At 40.2% G+C, this 17,869-nt stretch overlaps 1 protein-coding gene across 3 annotated transcripts in view; it reads right to left on the bottom strand.

Moving 5' to 3' along the window:
* The window catches only part of cntnap3 (contactin associated protein family member 3), a 126,351-nt gene extending 108,948 nt beyond the window's left edge, over window positions 1-17,403 (bottom strand). The window contains exon 1 of one of the 3 annotated variants that reach the window (XM_073815993.1): window positions 17,186-17,403. In XM_073815993.1, the coding sequence (XP_073672094.1) occupies window positions 17,186-17,261 (76 nt within the window). In that variant the 5' untranslated portion in view covers window positions 17,262-17,403. The remainder of the gene's footprint in view (window positions 1-17,185) is intronic. The other 2 variants (XM_073815992.1, XM_065264193.1) reach the window with 2 other exon arrangements.
* Window positions 17,404-17,869: the final 466 nt, after the last annotated feature.

The following is a 17,869-nucleotide window of genomic DNA, read 5'->3' as shown; positions in this document are numbered from 1 at the left end:
GAAATGATGTCACGATATTTGACAGCGCTGTTTGGATATTATGTATTATACTCCCACCTACTTTTAGAAACAAAGTTTGAACGCGGGTTTGAAAGCAAGTGTAATCTCATATACTGTGTTACGATTTAAATAGTCCTCTGATTGTATATTATATTCTTTTACAAGACGTTCATGCGAAATCTGATGTAAACAATGGACAATCTATATTTCACGGATTATACACATTTCGCGATCGTTATATCAACACAAAGGTAAGAAGTCCCGTTTACATTTTGCATGTTGTCATCTGTACTTCTGTCACGAAATACTACATTTATGATGCTAGAGCATCTGTATCTCAAAACAGAGACCATACACTGTTGCTAAACCCGTAGACCTTTTAAACGATGTATAGTAATGTTATTCATGTTTGTAGACAGTAGGCTATATAGATATTGTTAGCAGCGTTAAAAAAATGACATCATCCCGCCGCCGAGCTTGTGTGCATCGAGAGGTTAAAATGAATTTTTTTTTTTTGAACAAACCCGAAAAGACCTGAACTCTCTCGCATGTGTGCATCATGTCCTTGTACTTGCGACATCGTGTGGGTGGCGGTAGGTACATTTTTGAGCAAGACCTGCGAATCAATTTTGAATACACACTGTAAGCAGTTACCGTCAATCACGTTTAAGCACTGCCTCCGAAACTTGCATTCATCATAAAAAAACTGATCGGGTTTAAATTTCTGGGTTTTTTTTATCGTATCGGTAGCAAGCATTTTGAGAGGTGTTCAGAACCACTATACAAGCAAATGCCAAAACCCACAATGGTGTCTGACAAGTTGATCCACTTCATCTCACTGCACAAAGCACTCTATGACAAACACAGTGCGGAAAACAAAGAGAAGGAATATAAAGAGCTTGAAAAACAGGACGATAGGTACTGATTTCAAACAAAGGGTGTATGAAAGATTATACAGAATTGCTAAACAATAAGCTGTTGCTAAGGTCATTCATCTATTTGTAGTTAAATGGTGCGACATTTTGTATTATTTCACAAACAGATTAACATGACAAACTTTTTAGCATTATGAAAAAGAAAAACAAACAAAAATTTGACCCTTCGGCGTGCGAGGATCATAATCTGTCTGATGAAACCGTGAAGACTGAATTTGTGAAGATGCACTGATATCCTCAAACCCTGACCACGCTTCTGAAACATGCCACAAACTTTACTATTGGTTAACTATTGCTTTTTTATCTGATGATAGGCTACATTCAGTGTGCACTTATCTTTTTCTGATCTAACTCCCAGAGCAACATACTGTCAGATACAGTACAACAGACATTCATTCCCTCTTATCTGTTCCTTTATCTTCATTAAACAAACCTGACAGCTTGGACAGCGTGCATCCAGAAATGATTCGGTTAAACAATGCAAAACAATTAAAGAAAAAAACATCAATACTACAGACACTGAATCTCAGGTGATGTGCAATGCACACGATGAAGGCGAATGATGAAAAGACATCAGATTAATTCAAAGCATCGTTATTCAACAAGGTGGGCAAACCTGTCCAGATAGATTTGTCTGATATCTCAGCATGCATAAAACATAAAAGAGCGGAGAAGTACATCCACGTCATGCATTTTATATCGATTCTGCATGCTGATTACATGCATAAGCTGATGGATATGAGACGCACTCCATATTTGTATTAGTGTGCCATTGTTTTTATGTCACTTTGGCATCAAAAGCTTTGACTTTATTAAAGAGAACGAAGAAGCGCCGAAGATTCAGAGACAATTCTCCATCTGTTCAATCCCATAATTCCCTCTGCTATGCACTACATAAAGTTATGAGATGGATAAATATTAACCAAGCTGCCATTTAAATGTTCAGTGACATTAATGTGATGTTAATGTGACACTAAACAGCGTAAAGCAGATTTTGTCACTTTCTGATGAATATGCCATTGATGTAAACCTCATCACTACAATGCTCTCATTCAGGTCTGTAGATGTGGCTCAGATCCTTCATGGGATTGTTGCCTGTTAATTGCCAGGTTAAAAATGCTAATCCTATTGCCAAGAAAGGTAATTTAATGATGCATTCACACCAGACATGAAAGGAAGCACTAAGCACAAGTGGTTTACACGTTAAGTCAATGCAAAGATGTGATAGACATCCTGCAGCACGATTCGCACAAATGAAGCGTTAACCAATCAGGAGCTTGCTGTAGTAGGTACATAATTACGATGTAGCGAGCTGATGCCGAAATATGCAACAACAAGGGAAGACAAAATCATTGTCGCTGTATGTGGACACCCAAAAATTGTACTACACATCTTCATACTTTTATAGAAACAGAAATAAAAAATTATCTTGCTTGGAAGAAAGTGAAAGAGGTCGTACAATCTGGTAAGTTATCAAAAAAGCTCTTTACTCAATTTGTGCTATATATAAATACATATTGAGACTACAAGTGTGCTAAAACCGGCAAATCGAGCATATTCACGTCCGAATTTCACACACAAACGACGCACACAAACAATGTGAATTTCATGAGCAAATGACGCACATGAATAATGCGAATTTTACACGTCAATGACGCACGCGAAAAATGCGAATTTCACATGCAAATGACGCACACGAATAATGTGAATTTCATGAGCAAATGACGCACATAAATAAAGCGAATTTTACACGTCAATGACGCACGCGAAAAAAATGAATTTCACATGCAAATGACGCACACAAATAATGTGAATTTCATGAGCAAATGAGGCACATGAATAATGCGAATTGTACACGTCAATGACACACGCGAAAAATGCAAATTTTACACGCAAATGGCGCACACAAATAATGCGAATTTTACACGCGAATGACGCAAATGATTAATGCAAATTTTACACGCAAATGGCGCACACAAATAATGCGAATTTTACATGCGAATGACGCACACGAATAATGCGAATTTCACACACGAATAATGCAAATTTCCCGCGCAAATGAGGCAAATTTCATGCGCGAATGATTTGAATTTCACACGTGTATGACGCACACACAAATTGCGAATTTCACACACACGAATAACGCACATTTCACGCACGAATGATGTGAATTTCATGCGCGAAAGAGGCAAATATCATGTGTAATGACGCGAATTTCACACTCGAATGAAACAAGAAATGTTCAAGCGTCCAACTATGTGCAAATAGCACGATTTATTCATAGACTGTAAAAAAGATGGACGCTGCCGACGCCAGTGTCCCGATACGGCGCTGACATCTTGGGTCTTGAGTCTGCACATTAGCAAATTCGTGACCAGTCCTGCGCAGTAGTGAGCAGGAAGTAAAGCTGTGAAATCAAGGCCCTGCCCTCGCTCTCGTAGAATGCGCATATCACAGCTGTCAATCATGACGTGACACCACCGTTTTTATAGCATTAAATAACTAACCAAAAACAAACTTATTTTAAAAACAAACACTTGAATTTACATGATAAAAACTACAGTAAATGACAGAAACCAGCTTCGGAAAAAAGATAATTGAAATGTAATTAAATTGTTGAGTTGGACTCAAGTCCCATTGAATAACATGGGGGAGGCGGAAGTTATGACCTATACTAGGACCAGTCACTGGGGGGCTTTATTCCTTCTTTTGCGTCTCGTATAAACGCACAGTAACACCAGTCATTATCAATTATATCTGTTGTACACATGGTAAGAGACAAGTTACACAGCAGTTACTTTATGCAATAATAATATTCAACTTTTCACTAATGTATTGAGTTTGTTCAGACATCTGTGATTGAAACTGTAGCACTACACATATACTGTACTGTACTGTACTGAACTCGATACTCTCTCAGATTATCATAAACCCAAAAGTAAAAGCTCTCGAGTCTGTTTGATCTGCAGCTGGTGAAGATTTCTTGATCTGCTCTGAGACTTCTAAAAGTCTTTCTGATCAAAATGTTTGGCGTGGAATCATTTTCTTCTCGCTATTTTTAAATCATCTATCATCTGGATATTTTTAAATCCAAATCCTGCTCAATATCACATAATCTACTGCAGAAATGAAAGTATAAACTCAAAATGAAAGGTTCACCAGCACTTTTAAAGATCACCAAGAAAACTTTCCCATTAAAAACAGTTTTCTAGGGTTCTGTTAGACATGTAGAGAAAGCTTCTCATATGATATCAGTCTGTTAAAATGTGGATCCACAAACAATATATCTTTGATACCATTTCTTTTTCCGCCAGTAGGTGCTTGGCACAATGTGACGTAACGCTTTGGTTGCTTAGCAACGGCAGACGCTACAGGAGCGCCCAAGCACATTGGAAAGAAAGAGGAAATCGGCACGGTCTCGTTTTCAACGAGGTTTAATGTACAAAATGTAAGTGCACCTTATTCACCAGCATTGTAACTATTGCAACTCACAAGATCAACCAATCAGAGAGGCATTTTTCAAAAGCATTTCTGATTCAAATTAATTAATAGCATATCTGACGTTTTTCTGTGGGTGCTCGAGCCTCGGGGCACCCATGGACTTGGCACCTATGTATAATACCCACATAGATCAGCTTATGTTGTTAATAAGTGTTTGTGTATCATAGAAACACAACATGCAAACCTCACTTGAACACAAAAAAGAATTGCTAGGAAGTACACATGGCTGTCGAATCATACTAAATGTTACAAAATTACACATCATAGACATTCATACTAAAGAATGAGATCTCTTCAATATCTCAACTGTTTCTCCTTGTGAGTTAAAGATTATTTATTGTAAATCTCCTGTTCTTAAATGTTTCATCTGATAAAAGAGCTCATGTATGTCATCAGCAGAAGTTTCATACGAGATCTCAACGCTGTGCTCAGATTTGCTCAACATTTGAAAGTTATGAAAAATCTCTCACCAAATTCCCACCATGAACCGTGCATAGCCATGTATCCCCATTGCACGTTGAGTATGGTTTAATTTGGGTCAAGTTTGTGTTTCTCTTGAGAAATTTGACCAGCAACCAATCTGCATTCACTTCACGCAAGTGAAAATGTCACGTCCAGACACCTGACATCCGACTACTGCACAGAAATACGCTGGTGAGAAATATCTGATTAGTTTATTTCTTCATGGGTGAAAAGGGGTGCAAGCGTCTCCTTTGACCTAGTTTACTGGCAGGTCACTCTCCGTTCCAAACCCGCCACAGGGAAAGCACTGAAGAGTAAAATGAAATACGCGCGGAGAATGCAGCTCGGCTCGGGATCGCAGTAACTGCAGGCAGGTACGCTCGCATTTCTCCCGCTTGTATTTTACACGCTCACTCCTGAAAGGTGAAATCTTTGACAGTCTATTTGTGAGAGTTGGAGTGTTGTAATGAAAAGTGCAGATATAAAGAAATACAAAAACTAAATTCTGTCAACAATTCCTCCGGTCATAAACCCATGTGCTCCAGGAGAGATCTTGATGGTGTTTTTATACAGACATGCTCACTATGAATCATTTTTGCATTAGCAGATGTGTTACGTTTATTTTTCAGTAAACCCTTTCTTTAAATGTTTTGGTTTCAAAAATATCCCACATCGAATACAAATGATGTTTCCTTTCAAACTTACTCCACACAGACAGCTGAAGAAATATTTGCAGTATATTCTGAAGACAAAATATCGCTCAGGATGATGAATTCTGTCGACCGTATCACCGATCAGCTGTGACAGGTGCTGAATGAATGTGCTAAAGCTTCCAGACACATTTGGCCTTGAGTACACACACACATGTGATTTACCGACAGCTGCCGTGCCACTTTCTGCCAATTTTAAGCTTAAATACTGCACCATTTATTAATAAATGCAAATGTAAGAGTTAAACACTCGAGTTCAGGCAGACAAACACAAGGCAAGAATTGTGTAACCTTGACTCCATAAGAATCCCATTCACATATTTTCATAAGTGACAGTAAAGAAGACACATGGGGGCGATTTGTTCTCAACTTTACCCTGTTCTGACGTACCGGCTCTTAAAGACTCTATGCACTCTCATGAATCATAATGGACAGAGGTTTGAAGGAAAACACTGAGAATCTTCTCAGGAAATTGATCTTATTCAACGGATTTATGTTTCATCCATACACACGACTAGCTGAATTGATAAACGATAAATCTTAATGGAGTTCTGAGAGAAAACACAACATATTTCCACGTGTAATTATTGTTATTTCCCTAATAAAATGATGGCCAGTTACACAACAAAACAAAATACACAAGCAAACAAAACAGGTGCTAAACCAAAGTTAAACTTAATGCTGACATAAGCAGCTATTTCAAGATTTTCACAATTCACAAAGAAAATCTTTTGCTTGTGCAAAACAAATTTTTTTACATATTGCTATTTGATTGCTGGGTGGTTGTTTTCCTAGATGGTTGATAGGGAACTCTGGGTGGCTGATATGATACCCTATAATCTAGGTGGTTGTTTGGGTACACTAGGTGGTTGCTATGGAACTCTAGGTGGTTGTTTGGGTATCTGATATTATAGGGGGCTACATGGGTGCCCTAGGTGGTTGTTAGTGTACTTTAGGTGGTTGTTTGGGTACTCTATACTCTAGGTGGCTGCTAGGGTACACTAGGTGGTTTCTATGGAACTCTAGGTGGTTGTTTGGGTATCTTATATTATAGGGGGCTACATAGGTGCCCTATGTGGTTGTTAGTGTACTTTAGGTGGTTGTTTGGGTACTCTATACTCTAGGGGGCTACATGGGTGTCCTTGGTGGTTGATATGGTACTCTAGGTGGCTGCTAGGTTACTCTAGGTGGTTACTATGGGTTGTTTGGGTACTCTAGGTGGTTGCAAGGGTACTTTACAGTCTAGGTGTCTGCTAGGGTACACTAGGTGGTTGTTTGGGTACTCTAGGTGGTTGCAAGGGTACTTTATACTCTAGGTGTCTGCTAGGGTACACTAGGTGGCTGCTATGGAACTCTAGGTGGCTGTTTGGGTACCTTATACTCTAGGGCATGGGTGCCCTAGGTGGTTGCTAGGTACTCTAGGTTGTTGCTAGGTTACTCTAGGTGGTTGCTATGGAAATCTAGGTGGTTACTTGGGTACTCTAGTGCAAGGGTATTTTATACATCAGGGGGCTGCTATGATACTGTAGCAACCACCTACAGCATCCAAGCAACCACCTAAAGTACTCTATGTGGTTACTAGGGTACCGTAGGAGGTTGCTATGGTACTTTAGGTGGCAGCCTTGGACCACTGGGTAGTTGTTTGGGTACTTTATACTCTAGGGGGCTACTAGGCCACACTAGGTGGTTGATATGGCATATGGGTGGTTTTATGGGTACTCTATACTCTAGGTGGCTGCATGGGTGCTCTAGGTGGTTGCTATGGAACACTGGGTGGTTGTTTGGGTGCTAGGATACTCTAGGTGGCTGCTTGGATGCTGTAGGTGGTTGCTATGGTACTTTATGTGGTTGCTAGAGTACCCAAAGTGGTTGCTAGAAACACAATTAACACTTTAAAATTATGACTAAGCTTCCTCGACACTCCAGCAGCAACTAAGTTTTATCACAAGACACACAACACTGCCGACAGTAAACAGCCACACGCTCATGATTAAATTGAACACATCACTGCCTCCAGACCAGCTTTCAGCAATGATAAACCACCTGAAAGTAAAGATAACAAAGTAGGAGAAGTCAGTCTTTCTGACCTGAGATCAGATAGGCAAACGCTTTAGGGAGACCTGTCAGTGTTGAGACGTGAATGGCAGGCTGATTGTAAACACGCGATCAAACTGTTGCAACTATTGTTCATTTATTCACTGTTATATATTTCCCATGATAAACTGTCACATTGTTATTACTATTACAAATACATAAACAAACATGTGTTGTGTGGTATTGTAGTGTCAAAGCAGAAACAACACCTCTTAGCTCTTAAAGTGAAACAGATATTTCAATTGTCTTTATTTCCTAATGTGACGTATATCTAAGTGAAACGCCATCTGAAATAAGGAATTATGCAGGGTGGGAGATGATTTCATAAGTGGGAACTGACTGGATTGTTGGAAGTTGAGTGTTACTAAAGAAACACAAGGACAATCAACTGCAGCGAGTCCCCAATATCCCCGCCCTTGGGCCATAACTCATGACTGGAAGAGAAGTCGTTTCAAGGGGGTTGGAGGTTAATGTTTTTAAGATTGAGGGTACATGAATCATTTGAAACATTAAACAATAAGAATATTCAATATTGGGTTCGTGGTGACTTTAAGGAAAAATGGTTTCAAACATAATCCCAATAATCCTGTACTACCTAAATGAACATTTGCTGATGTTAAATAGGAACCAGTTTAATGTTCTGCACAGAACCCTTGATGGTTTCACACTATTACTGGGCGACATCCTGAAAAAATACAGGGATCTGAAGAACATAACAGCAAACCTTTTAAATCTCTGAAGAACCATACAGCAACTCAGGAACCCCAAACAGCCAAAACTGTGTGTAGTGCGAGTGTGAAACTACACAACTGAGCCCCTGAGTCCACTTTCTAAATCGAGATAATATCCTCTTAAATCTACCTTGGAGGACAAGAGACAAATGAAAGCTAACTTCTGTTGATGGCACTTCAGGGCACGAGGATGAGAAAATGAAGACAGAAAGTGGGTCATTTCATGTAAGCAGCCGGTGTGGACTCAGAATCGTGTGATCAGTTAGTTTACAGAGAGCAGCTGGGTCCAGTTTGTGTTCTGATTCTGTGTACACGTCTGCTCTCATAAGTACATATTACTGGGATATTTCTGGATCCAGCTTTATGGAGTTTCTAGTGGTGTTAACACAGTTAAATTAAGCGCATTCCTCACAAACATGCAGCATGGTTTATAGTAAAAGTTTACTTTTTACAAAAAAAATAAAAACTGTGATTAATTTATACAGCATTAGTCAACACTGGCATAGTAAAAATATGACTTACAATATATACTTAACCAGTGTATCATAATTAAATATAAGTGTGTAACACAATCTCAGACCTGCCAACCTTGGAATTTTTTTTTGAGTACAGTAGCATCGGCCGAAAGGACAGAACACGGGTTTTTAACATATAATTATAACATATAAACCACAGCTTGACCAAGGAGAACTTAATAACTTTAGACCAATCTCAAATCTCCCTTTTCTTTCGAAAATATTAGAAAAGGTAGTGGCAAGCCAGTTACGCACATTCTTGACAAATAATAGTACATATGAAAAGTTCCAATCAGGATTCAGGCCCCACCATAGCACAGAGACAGCGTTGCTTAGAGTTACAAATGACCTCCTATTAACATCCGATCGTGGTGAAATCTCAATTCTTATATTACTAGACCTTAGTGCAGCATTTGACACAATAGACCACAGAATCCTACTCAATAGACTAGAAAACTATGTTGGTATCAGTGGTCAGGCGCTAGCCTGGTTTAGGTCATATCTAACCAATCGCTATCACTTTGTTTATGTAAATGAGGAAGAGTCATATCACTCCCTGGTTAAATACGGTGTACCGCAGGGATCAGTTTTAGGTCCTATCCTGTTCTCGTTATACATGTTACCCCTAGGAGACATTATCAGGAAACACAACATAAGTTTTCACTGCTATGCGGATGATACCCAGCTTTACATCTCCTCGCATCCCAGCGAAACACACACGTTTTCTAAGCTAAAAGACTGCATTAGCGATGTTAGTGACTGGATGGCACATAACTTTCTTAAGCTCAACTCCAATAAGACAGAGGTACTTATTATTGAACCAAATCGCTACAAACATAATATGTCAGATTACAAATTGCACATAGATGGCTGTACTGTGGTGCCATCTTCCACGGTTAGGAACTTAGGTGTGATGTTCGACAGCAACTTATCCTTTAATAGTCATATTGCCAACGTCTGCCGCACAGCATTCTTCCATCATAGAAATATCTCAAAAATACGCCATATACTGTCTACATCTGACGCAGAGAAGCTTATTCATGCTTTTATGACCTCCAGAATAGACTATTGTAACTCGCTACTCGGGGGATGCCATTCAAATCAGGTCAACAAGCTTCAGCTAGTTCAAAACGCTTCTGCAAGGGTACTTACTCGATCTAAGAAGTATGACCACATAAGCCCAATTCTGGCATCTTTACACTGGCTACCAGTTAAATATCGCATCCAATTTAAAATATCATTAATCACCTACAAAGCTTTAAATGGCTTAGCACCCTCATATCTTAGAGAATTACTATCAGAATACAATCCATCACGCACACTACGGTCGCAAAATTCTGGCCTATTGATTATCCCTAGACTATCAAAAGTGTCTAAAAGTGGAAGATCCTTTTCCTACTTAGCCCCTAAGCTCTGGAATGATTTACCAACCGATGTCCGAGAATCAGACACAGTCGATCATTTTAAATCTAGACTTAAAACTTTTCTCTTCAACAAAGCATTCGCATAATTTGTCTAGTAAAGGTTCTTAACTCGCAATAGTTATTTGCACGGAACAAAGCACTCACGGTCATAACACAGACCAACCAAATAAATAAATAAAAACCTTTTCTACATGAACACTTAAAATGAATTGCATTAAATAGTTTGCCACCGTTTGCCACTGAACCTGCATTAACGACGACAGTGGGGCTTTCGGCCTTAGTCAAACGGTTTGGCACGTATGGTCGGGTTGCGATTTTGGTGCTTTCGTGTGTCTTGTGAATAGTATGCCATACAGACCCGTTTGCCACTGAACCTGCATTAACGACGACAGTGGGGCCTCCAGCCTTAGTCAAACGGGTTGGTATGTATGGTCGGGTTGCGTTTTTCGCGCTTTCGTGTGTCTTGTGAATAGTATGCCATACATACCCGTTTGCCACTGAACCTGCATTAACGACGACAGTGGGGCCTCCAGCCTTAGTCAAACGGGTTGGCACGTATGGTCGGGTTGCAATTTTGGCGCTATCGTAAGTCTTATGAATAGTATGCCATACAGACCCGTTTGCCACTGAACCTGCATTAACGACGACAGTGGGGCCTCCAGCCTTAGTCAAACGGGTTGGTATGTATGGTCGGGTTGCGTTTTTCGCGCTTTCGTGTGTCTTGTGAATAGTATGCCATACAGACCCGTTTGCCACTGAACCTGCATTAACGACGACAGTGGGGCCTCCAGCCTTAGTCAAACGGGTTGGCACGTATGGTCGGGCTGCGATTTTGGCGCTAACGTAAGTCTTATGAATAGTATGCCATACAGACCCGTTTGCCACTGAACCTGCATTAACGACGACAGTGGGGCTTCCGGCCTTAGTCAAACGGGTTAACACGTATGGTCGGGTTGCGATGTTTTTGGCGTCTTCTCCTGGTCCTGTAAATGGTATACAATATAGACCCGTTTGCCACTGAACCTGCATTAACGACGACAGTGGGGCTTTAGGCCTTAGTCAAACGGGTCGTCAGGTTTCATTTTCTCTTAAAGATCGGAAGGTGACCCTTATTTACCATATATACCCTCGCATTGGGCCCCCAATTTGCTAAATCCTCAACTGTGGATAATATTATTATGCCGCAATATTTAGTCTGTCTGGAACTAAGCTGAGTTAAACCACATCACTGTGTGACACTTCAATACATATGAACGGCTGCTACGCTAATACGATTTTGTTTTTCTCTCCCTGTCTCGTCCTCGACCCGAGGACGAGACAAACAGACCCAGTCCCGGTAGATGTGAAAGTCGGCACACCTCTGATCTACTGGCCGTCCTTCAACGTTATGCCCAGCTGATACCTGACCAACGATCACCGGCAGAACCGCTTAATCTCCGCTAAATCTCCATTTCCGTTCTCCCAAGGGTTTTTCCCTCCTAGGACTTATTTTTCCTCGGATAAAAGCCCGGGGGGTTTTTTTCTCCTAGGGGGTTTTTCACCCCGGGGAGGCAGCCTTTTTGGGCTTTACCTAGCTTCCTCTTCTATACGTTGCTTTAGTAATACGTGCAATTATAATATTGAGTCATAGCCGCAGCAAATTTAACTGCTCATGCTATCATGTATTCTGTTGTGCTATCTGTCGTTTTCTGTGCTTTTCACTGCTTCTATTTATGTAAAGCTGCTTTGAAACAATTGACTTTTGTGAAAAGCGCTATATAAATAAAATTGAATTGAATTGAATTGAATAATTTAACACATGCACGCGCACATGCACGCACACACACCTCTTGGTAACTTTCAAGGTAACATGCTGCACATTGCACACACTTTTTTCCCCATCCTGCCATAATCTGCTTTAAATATAATTATAAATGTGAATAAAATCATGTTTAACTAAATTTGCCATACATGGTGATTAATAAAATTATTAATGTTAAATACACTCTAAAAAACAAACGGTGCTATATAGCACCAAAACAGTTGCTTTGGATCGTAACGATAGAAGAACCATTTTTAGTGCCATATAGCACCGGTGAAGAACCAGTGAAGCACCAGTGAAGCACCTGTGTAGAACCATATAGTGCTATGTAGAACCATATGTGGTGCTATATGGCCCCTATATGGTTCTACACTGGTGCTTCACTGGTGCTTCACTGGTGCTTCACTGGTTCTTCACCGGTGCTATATGGCACTAAAATGGTTCTTCTATCGTTACGATCCAAAGCAATTGTTTTGGTGCTATATAGCACCGTTTGTTTTTTTAGAGTGTACTGTATTCTCCAAAGTTTAGCATGTCTGCACAAACACTGTTAAAAGTGATATTACTGTTAAATAGTAGGAGATGGTTAACCCACAAATGACATTCTGTTATCATTTACTCAACCTTATATTGTGTCTAACCTTCATGATTTCTTTCTTGAGTGAAACACACAAAAACAAATTTGAGAATTTTTTTTTTGTTTTTCCCTGACTAGCAAAAAATACAATGGAGTGGGGACCAGACACTGTGGTTATCAACACTCTTTAAAATAACTTGTGTATCACACAATAAAGAAACTCATAAATGTTTGGACGGTCTGTTCTTTTATGTAAACTATGACTGAATTACATGTTTTAAGTTAACTATACCTTTAAGACAGTATTTTAGAGTTAACACTGCTTTAAATTCAACCATAACTGTGACAGTAGTGCTGTTAACTGTATTTCTGTCTGTAATTTATTGTAGCTTTCTTTACAGTGCAGTAGAGTACGGCATAGGCACCTATCACGTGGGCACTCGAGACACGAGATATTCTCCATTTATAAAACTTTATTTGATGTGGTTTGTATATGACGTTTTATTTTATTGACAATTACCAAGAGCGCGTTATTTCAGAACGCATTTAATCCCCTTCACTCGGATGCCAGGTGGATTCCCTCACTGAGAGTGAACTTTCTGTTTTTATTTGACTAAAACTGGATGATCTGCCCCATAGTAAAATCATTGTACTTTTTCGTAAGCGCTCAATTATAAATGATGCCCATTTACAAATCAGAAGTAATGTTAGCGCATCTTGCGGTCAAGTGCACGTTATGAAATGGAGCCCGCGCGACCGTCGACTTCAAAGGATTAAGCTAATGCATTATTTCATTATTTACACATCCACCCTGACCAGTTTACCTTAGCGGGTCAGACGTCTTGACTCTCCGTTGAAAAAGATGGTCAGAAACTGCGGGTGGAGGAAGGAGCTCACGCTGGATTTTGTGATTCCATCGATAGCAGACTCTTGTTACTGATTGGCCATACGACTTGTCAATCATCCCCACTTTCTATGTGGTAGATGAGCCCAGTGCTATGATTGGACATATTTTTATTTTTTCTGTTGCTTCTTTTGAGTACTTCGCGCGGCAAAGGGCGTCATCAGGTTTTTGCGTAGTTTAGAGTGACAAATCGTACCACCGTACTTTGAGGTCAAAATGAGTACCTGCTACGCAAAATGCGTACAGGTTGGCAGGTCTGCAATCTGGACTCTTTAGAGCCCTGAACAACCTAGGAATCACATAGTAATAGATAAAAAAAAATACAGCTTAGCAATTGCACAACACCACCCTGACAACTGCACAGCAACACCATGGAAACTGCACAGCAACACCCTGACAACTGCACAGCAACACCATGGCAACTGCACAGCAACACCCTGACAACCGGACAACAACACCCTGACAAACGGGCAGTAACACCCTGACATCTACGCAGCAACATCCTGACAACTGGACCTCAACACCCTGACAACCGGACAACACTACCCTGACAATGGACAGCAACACCCTGACAACAGGACAGCAACAACCTGAAAACCGGACAGCAACACCTTAACAATGGACAGCAACACCCTGACAACCGGACAGCAACGATCTGACAACTGGACAGCAACGCCCTGACAACCGGACAGCAACACCCTGACAATCGGACAGCAACACCCTAACAACCGGACAGCGACACCCTGACAATCGAACAGCAACACCCTGACAATCGGACAGCAACACCCTGACAACCGGACAGCAACACCCTGTCAACCGTGCAGAAATACCCTGACAACTGCGCAGCAAACAGCCTGACAACAGCACAGCAACACCCTGAAAACCCTGATAGCAATGCCCTGACAACCAGACAGCAACACCCTGACAACAAACAGCAACACCTTGACAACCGGAAAGCAACATCCTGACAACAACCACGCAGCAACACCCTGACAACAGCACAGCAAACCCCCTGATAACAGCACAGAAAACACCCTGACAACAGCACAACAACACCCTGACAACTGGACAGCAACACCCTGACAAATGGACAGCAACACCTTGACAACCAGACAGCAACACCCTGACAACAGCACAGCAAACACCCTGACAATAGCACAGCAACACCCTGACACCTGGACAGCAACACCTTGAGAGCAAGGCCCTGACAACCGCACAGCAACACCCTGAAAACCACATGGGAACGCCCTGACAACTGCGCAGCAAAACCCTGACAACCGCCAAGCAACACCCTTACAACTTGACAAAAGTAACACACACACACTTTTACAAACATTCCTCAGAAATGAAAATGTAATGATCTATGTAAAACCCTCATTCAGTCCTGACACGTACTCTACACGTACTCTTTCACTATAGCACATTTCTGCATATAAGCACCCATACATATAGGGCCCATAGTTTCCCAGACAGGGTTTAGAATAATCCAGGACTAGGCTTTAGTTATATGGGACATTTAAATACCTTACACAAACATTACTGATGTACATATTGTGACAAAACAGTGGCATTGGTATATTTTTATATAAGCTATTTGAGTTTAGACAATTCAAACATGCATTTTAGTCTGGGAACAGACTTAACCAATGTCCGGAAAACTGCACCATATTGTTTTAAATAAAGCTTTTGTCTTAGTATGAACCTTCTGTAAACAAGATAAACGTGTGTGTGAGACACCTGTTCATACTGAACAAAAACCCAACCTGACTCTCTAATATTCTACTATTACGATGTGCTAATGATATCCGGACAGCAGATGTCGGCTGTTGATTAGAGAAATTATCTAGCAGCACGTGGAAGAAGAAGAAACTCTTAAAACAAAAAGAAAAAACACAACATCCACATTATTGTTTTTTAAAACCACCTGGATCATTTCAAATGGATTCTCCTGCATACATACAACCTGTATCATCAGATTTACATATTGTATCCAGGCATGTTGGGTGATGTAGAGAGCCAAGGGCTTTTAAAGTTCATAACCATCTGCTTCAATTACAATACATATGCATGTCATTACAAATACCCTGACACACACACTGTCCTCAATAAACACACACAAACAAACACACACACAATCTTGCCACATTTTATATACTGGCACAAGGTGGTTTGTGGGCATCACTCTGTAATCTTAATTGAGGATAATGGATAGTAATTTTTACTCTATTCAAGAATTAACATCCAAGCAATCCAAGTACAACCAAATGAATGCCACCAGGGTACAATTCCAGGTAACACCATTAACTATAGGCTGGATTTAAGACAATATACATCAAGTTAAAATATACAGTATAGCCAACACAGACGACATCACAAGCTGTCATTAGTGCAACAGAAGTTATTTAAATACATAAAGAATAAAACATTAAAAATACCAACTGTGAAGATAAAATCTGTGCAGTGCATCAGAACCAAAAAGAAAGCATGCATCAGCTACAACTTCACATTTGAAAGCAAATCATTGATCATCATTGCAATGCCAAAAAAACTATTTGCTTTGGAACAAGTGTAAAGTGTTTATACATCACAGTAATACTTTACACTAATGCTATTTTAAAAAATTTAATCTATTTCATTACAGATATTGCAATATAACGTTTTACAGATATAAGAATCCCCACTGGAAATAACGAGAATGTGGACACTTTACAGTAGCCTAATAAAAATATGGGTAGAAAATGTGCTTAATTAAAATAATAAAAATGTCGCAATGCAAAAAATGTAATAGTTCCAGAAGAAGCCTAATTTAACATTTTCTCTATGCACATTATAATTTCGTGATTGAAATTGAGGTAAAATGTGACCCAGACAGCTCACTTCATTATTATAGCGTTTAGTTTTTGACGCGTCGAGACGCCGCTTGCGTCCAGTCTACAGCAGATAGTGCATGCGGATGCCACTGAAAACGCAACGCTTCCTCTCTGAACGCCTGTGCATCAGCACGAGAGATTTTCATTGAGTAAAGTTCACAGTAATGAATGTGAGGAACTGCGGCTCATCCAACACCAGCATCAATTCACTTCATCTCAATAAGTAACATTAAGTCTTTACTATCATCACTCTATGTTATTATGAGGAAATAAAATCAATTAACAAATCTGCACAAATGCAAAAACTAAAGCAAACCGGTAAAGCGTAAAACATTTCCACGTGAGAGAATAAATGGCACGACGAAGCTCTTTTGCGCGTTCGGCGCGTGCATGCAGGTGGCATTGCGCGGGGTCTTGTCTATGAGGTCTTAAAACTAATTAGCCTATTAAACAGGCACATGCACAATGCATTCAACATGAATCTGTGTAAAATTTGCTTTCAACTATCATACACCACATCATACACTGTAAAAGTGTCTTTAGGTTGGCACAGAGCAAAGTTCCGAACTCCTAGCGTTTACTGCAATGAGCTCGCGCTGTGCCTCGCGCAAAGATAAACCCGCTTTAACATTAAATGAAGAGGAAAAGCTTAAACACTCACCTTTACAGACGGAGCTCGTGATGGAATGAAAGATGAAAAGGAGTTGTAAAAGCATCTCAATCGTGTTTGAATCCATGATGCGCTTGTGGGATGCAGAGTGCGCGGACAGACTGATTCCGACTGCGCACGAGCCCGTGTGTGCGCGCGCGCGTTCTGCTCTCAGTGGCTCTTTTACGCCATCCTGCTGTCGAAGATACACACGCACACACACAAACACGCACATACACACACGCGCACTCACTCACTCACTCTCTCTCTCTCTCTCTCTGAGACACACACCGTACCTATAAATCTTTTATATTTTAAAAAATAATGCTGAATGTTGAAAACACAATGTCAAACATCTCATATAATCTGATGACAGTGATGTGTATCTAGCGCTAACAGCCTTTGCTTCTGAACCATTGGAAAATGATTCATCCCAGTATTCTAAAAATACCTTTCCATTTTTCTGCCATAATTTAAAATAGTTTTTAGAAGGCCTGGTTTGATTAATGTCAACATACTTGAAAGATGGAGCAAAACTATGATACAGAGTCTGATCATATGAAGAGATGTTTTGGGGCTAATGAACAGCTAACACGTTTGGGTTTCCAGAACATCAAATATTAGTTTTTGGTTACATAAAGAGCCTTAAGAAAAATCCTGAATACACACACTTATACAGAAGCTAATATTTCAGTC

This window comes from Paramisgurnus dabryanus, chromosome 10 (assembly GCF_030506205.2).
Source record: "Paramisgurnus dabryanus chromosome 10, PD_genome_1.1, whole genome shotgun sequence".
NCBI lineage: Eukaryota > Metazoa > Chordata > Actinopteri > Cypriniformes > Cobitidae > Paramisgurnus > Paramisgurnus dabryanus.
The sequence above is the reverse complement of the archived record's forward strand: the minus strand, read 5'-3'. Positions and strand labels throughout refer to the sequence as shown.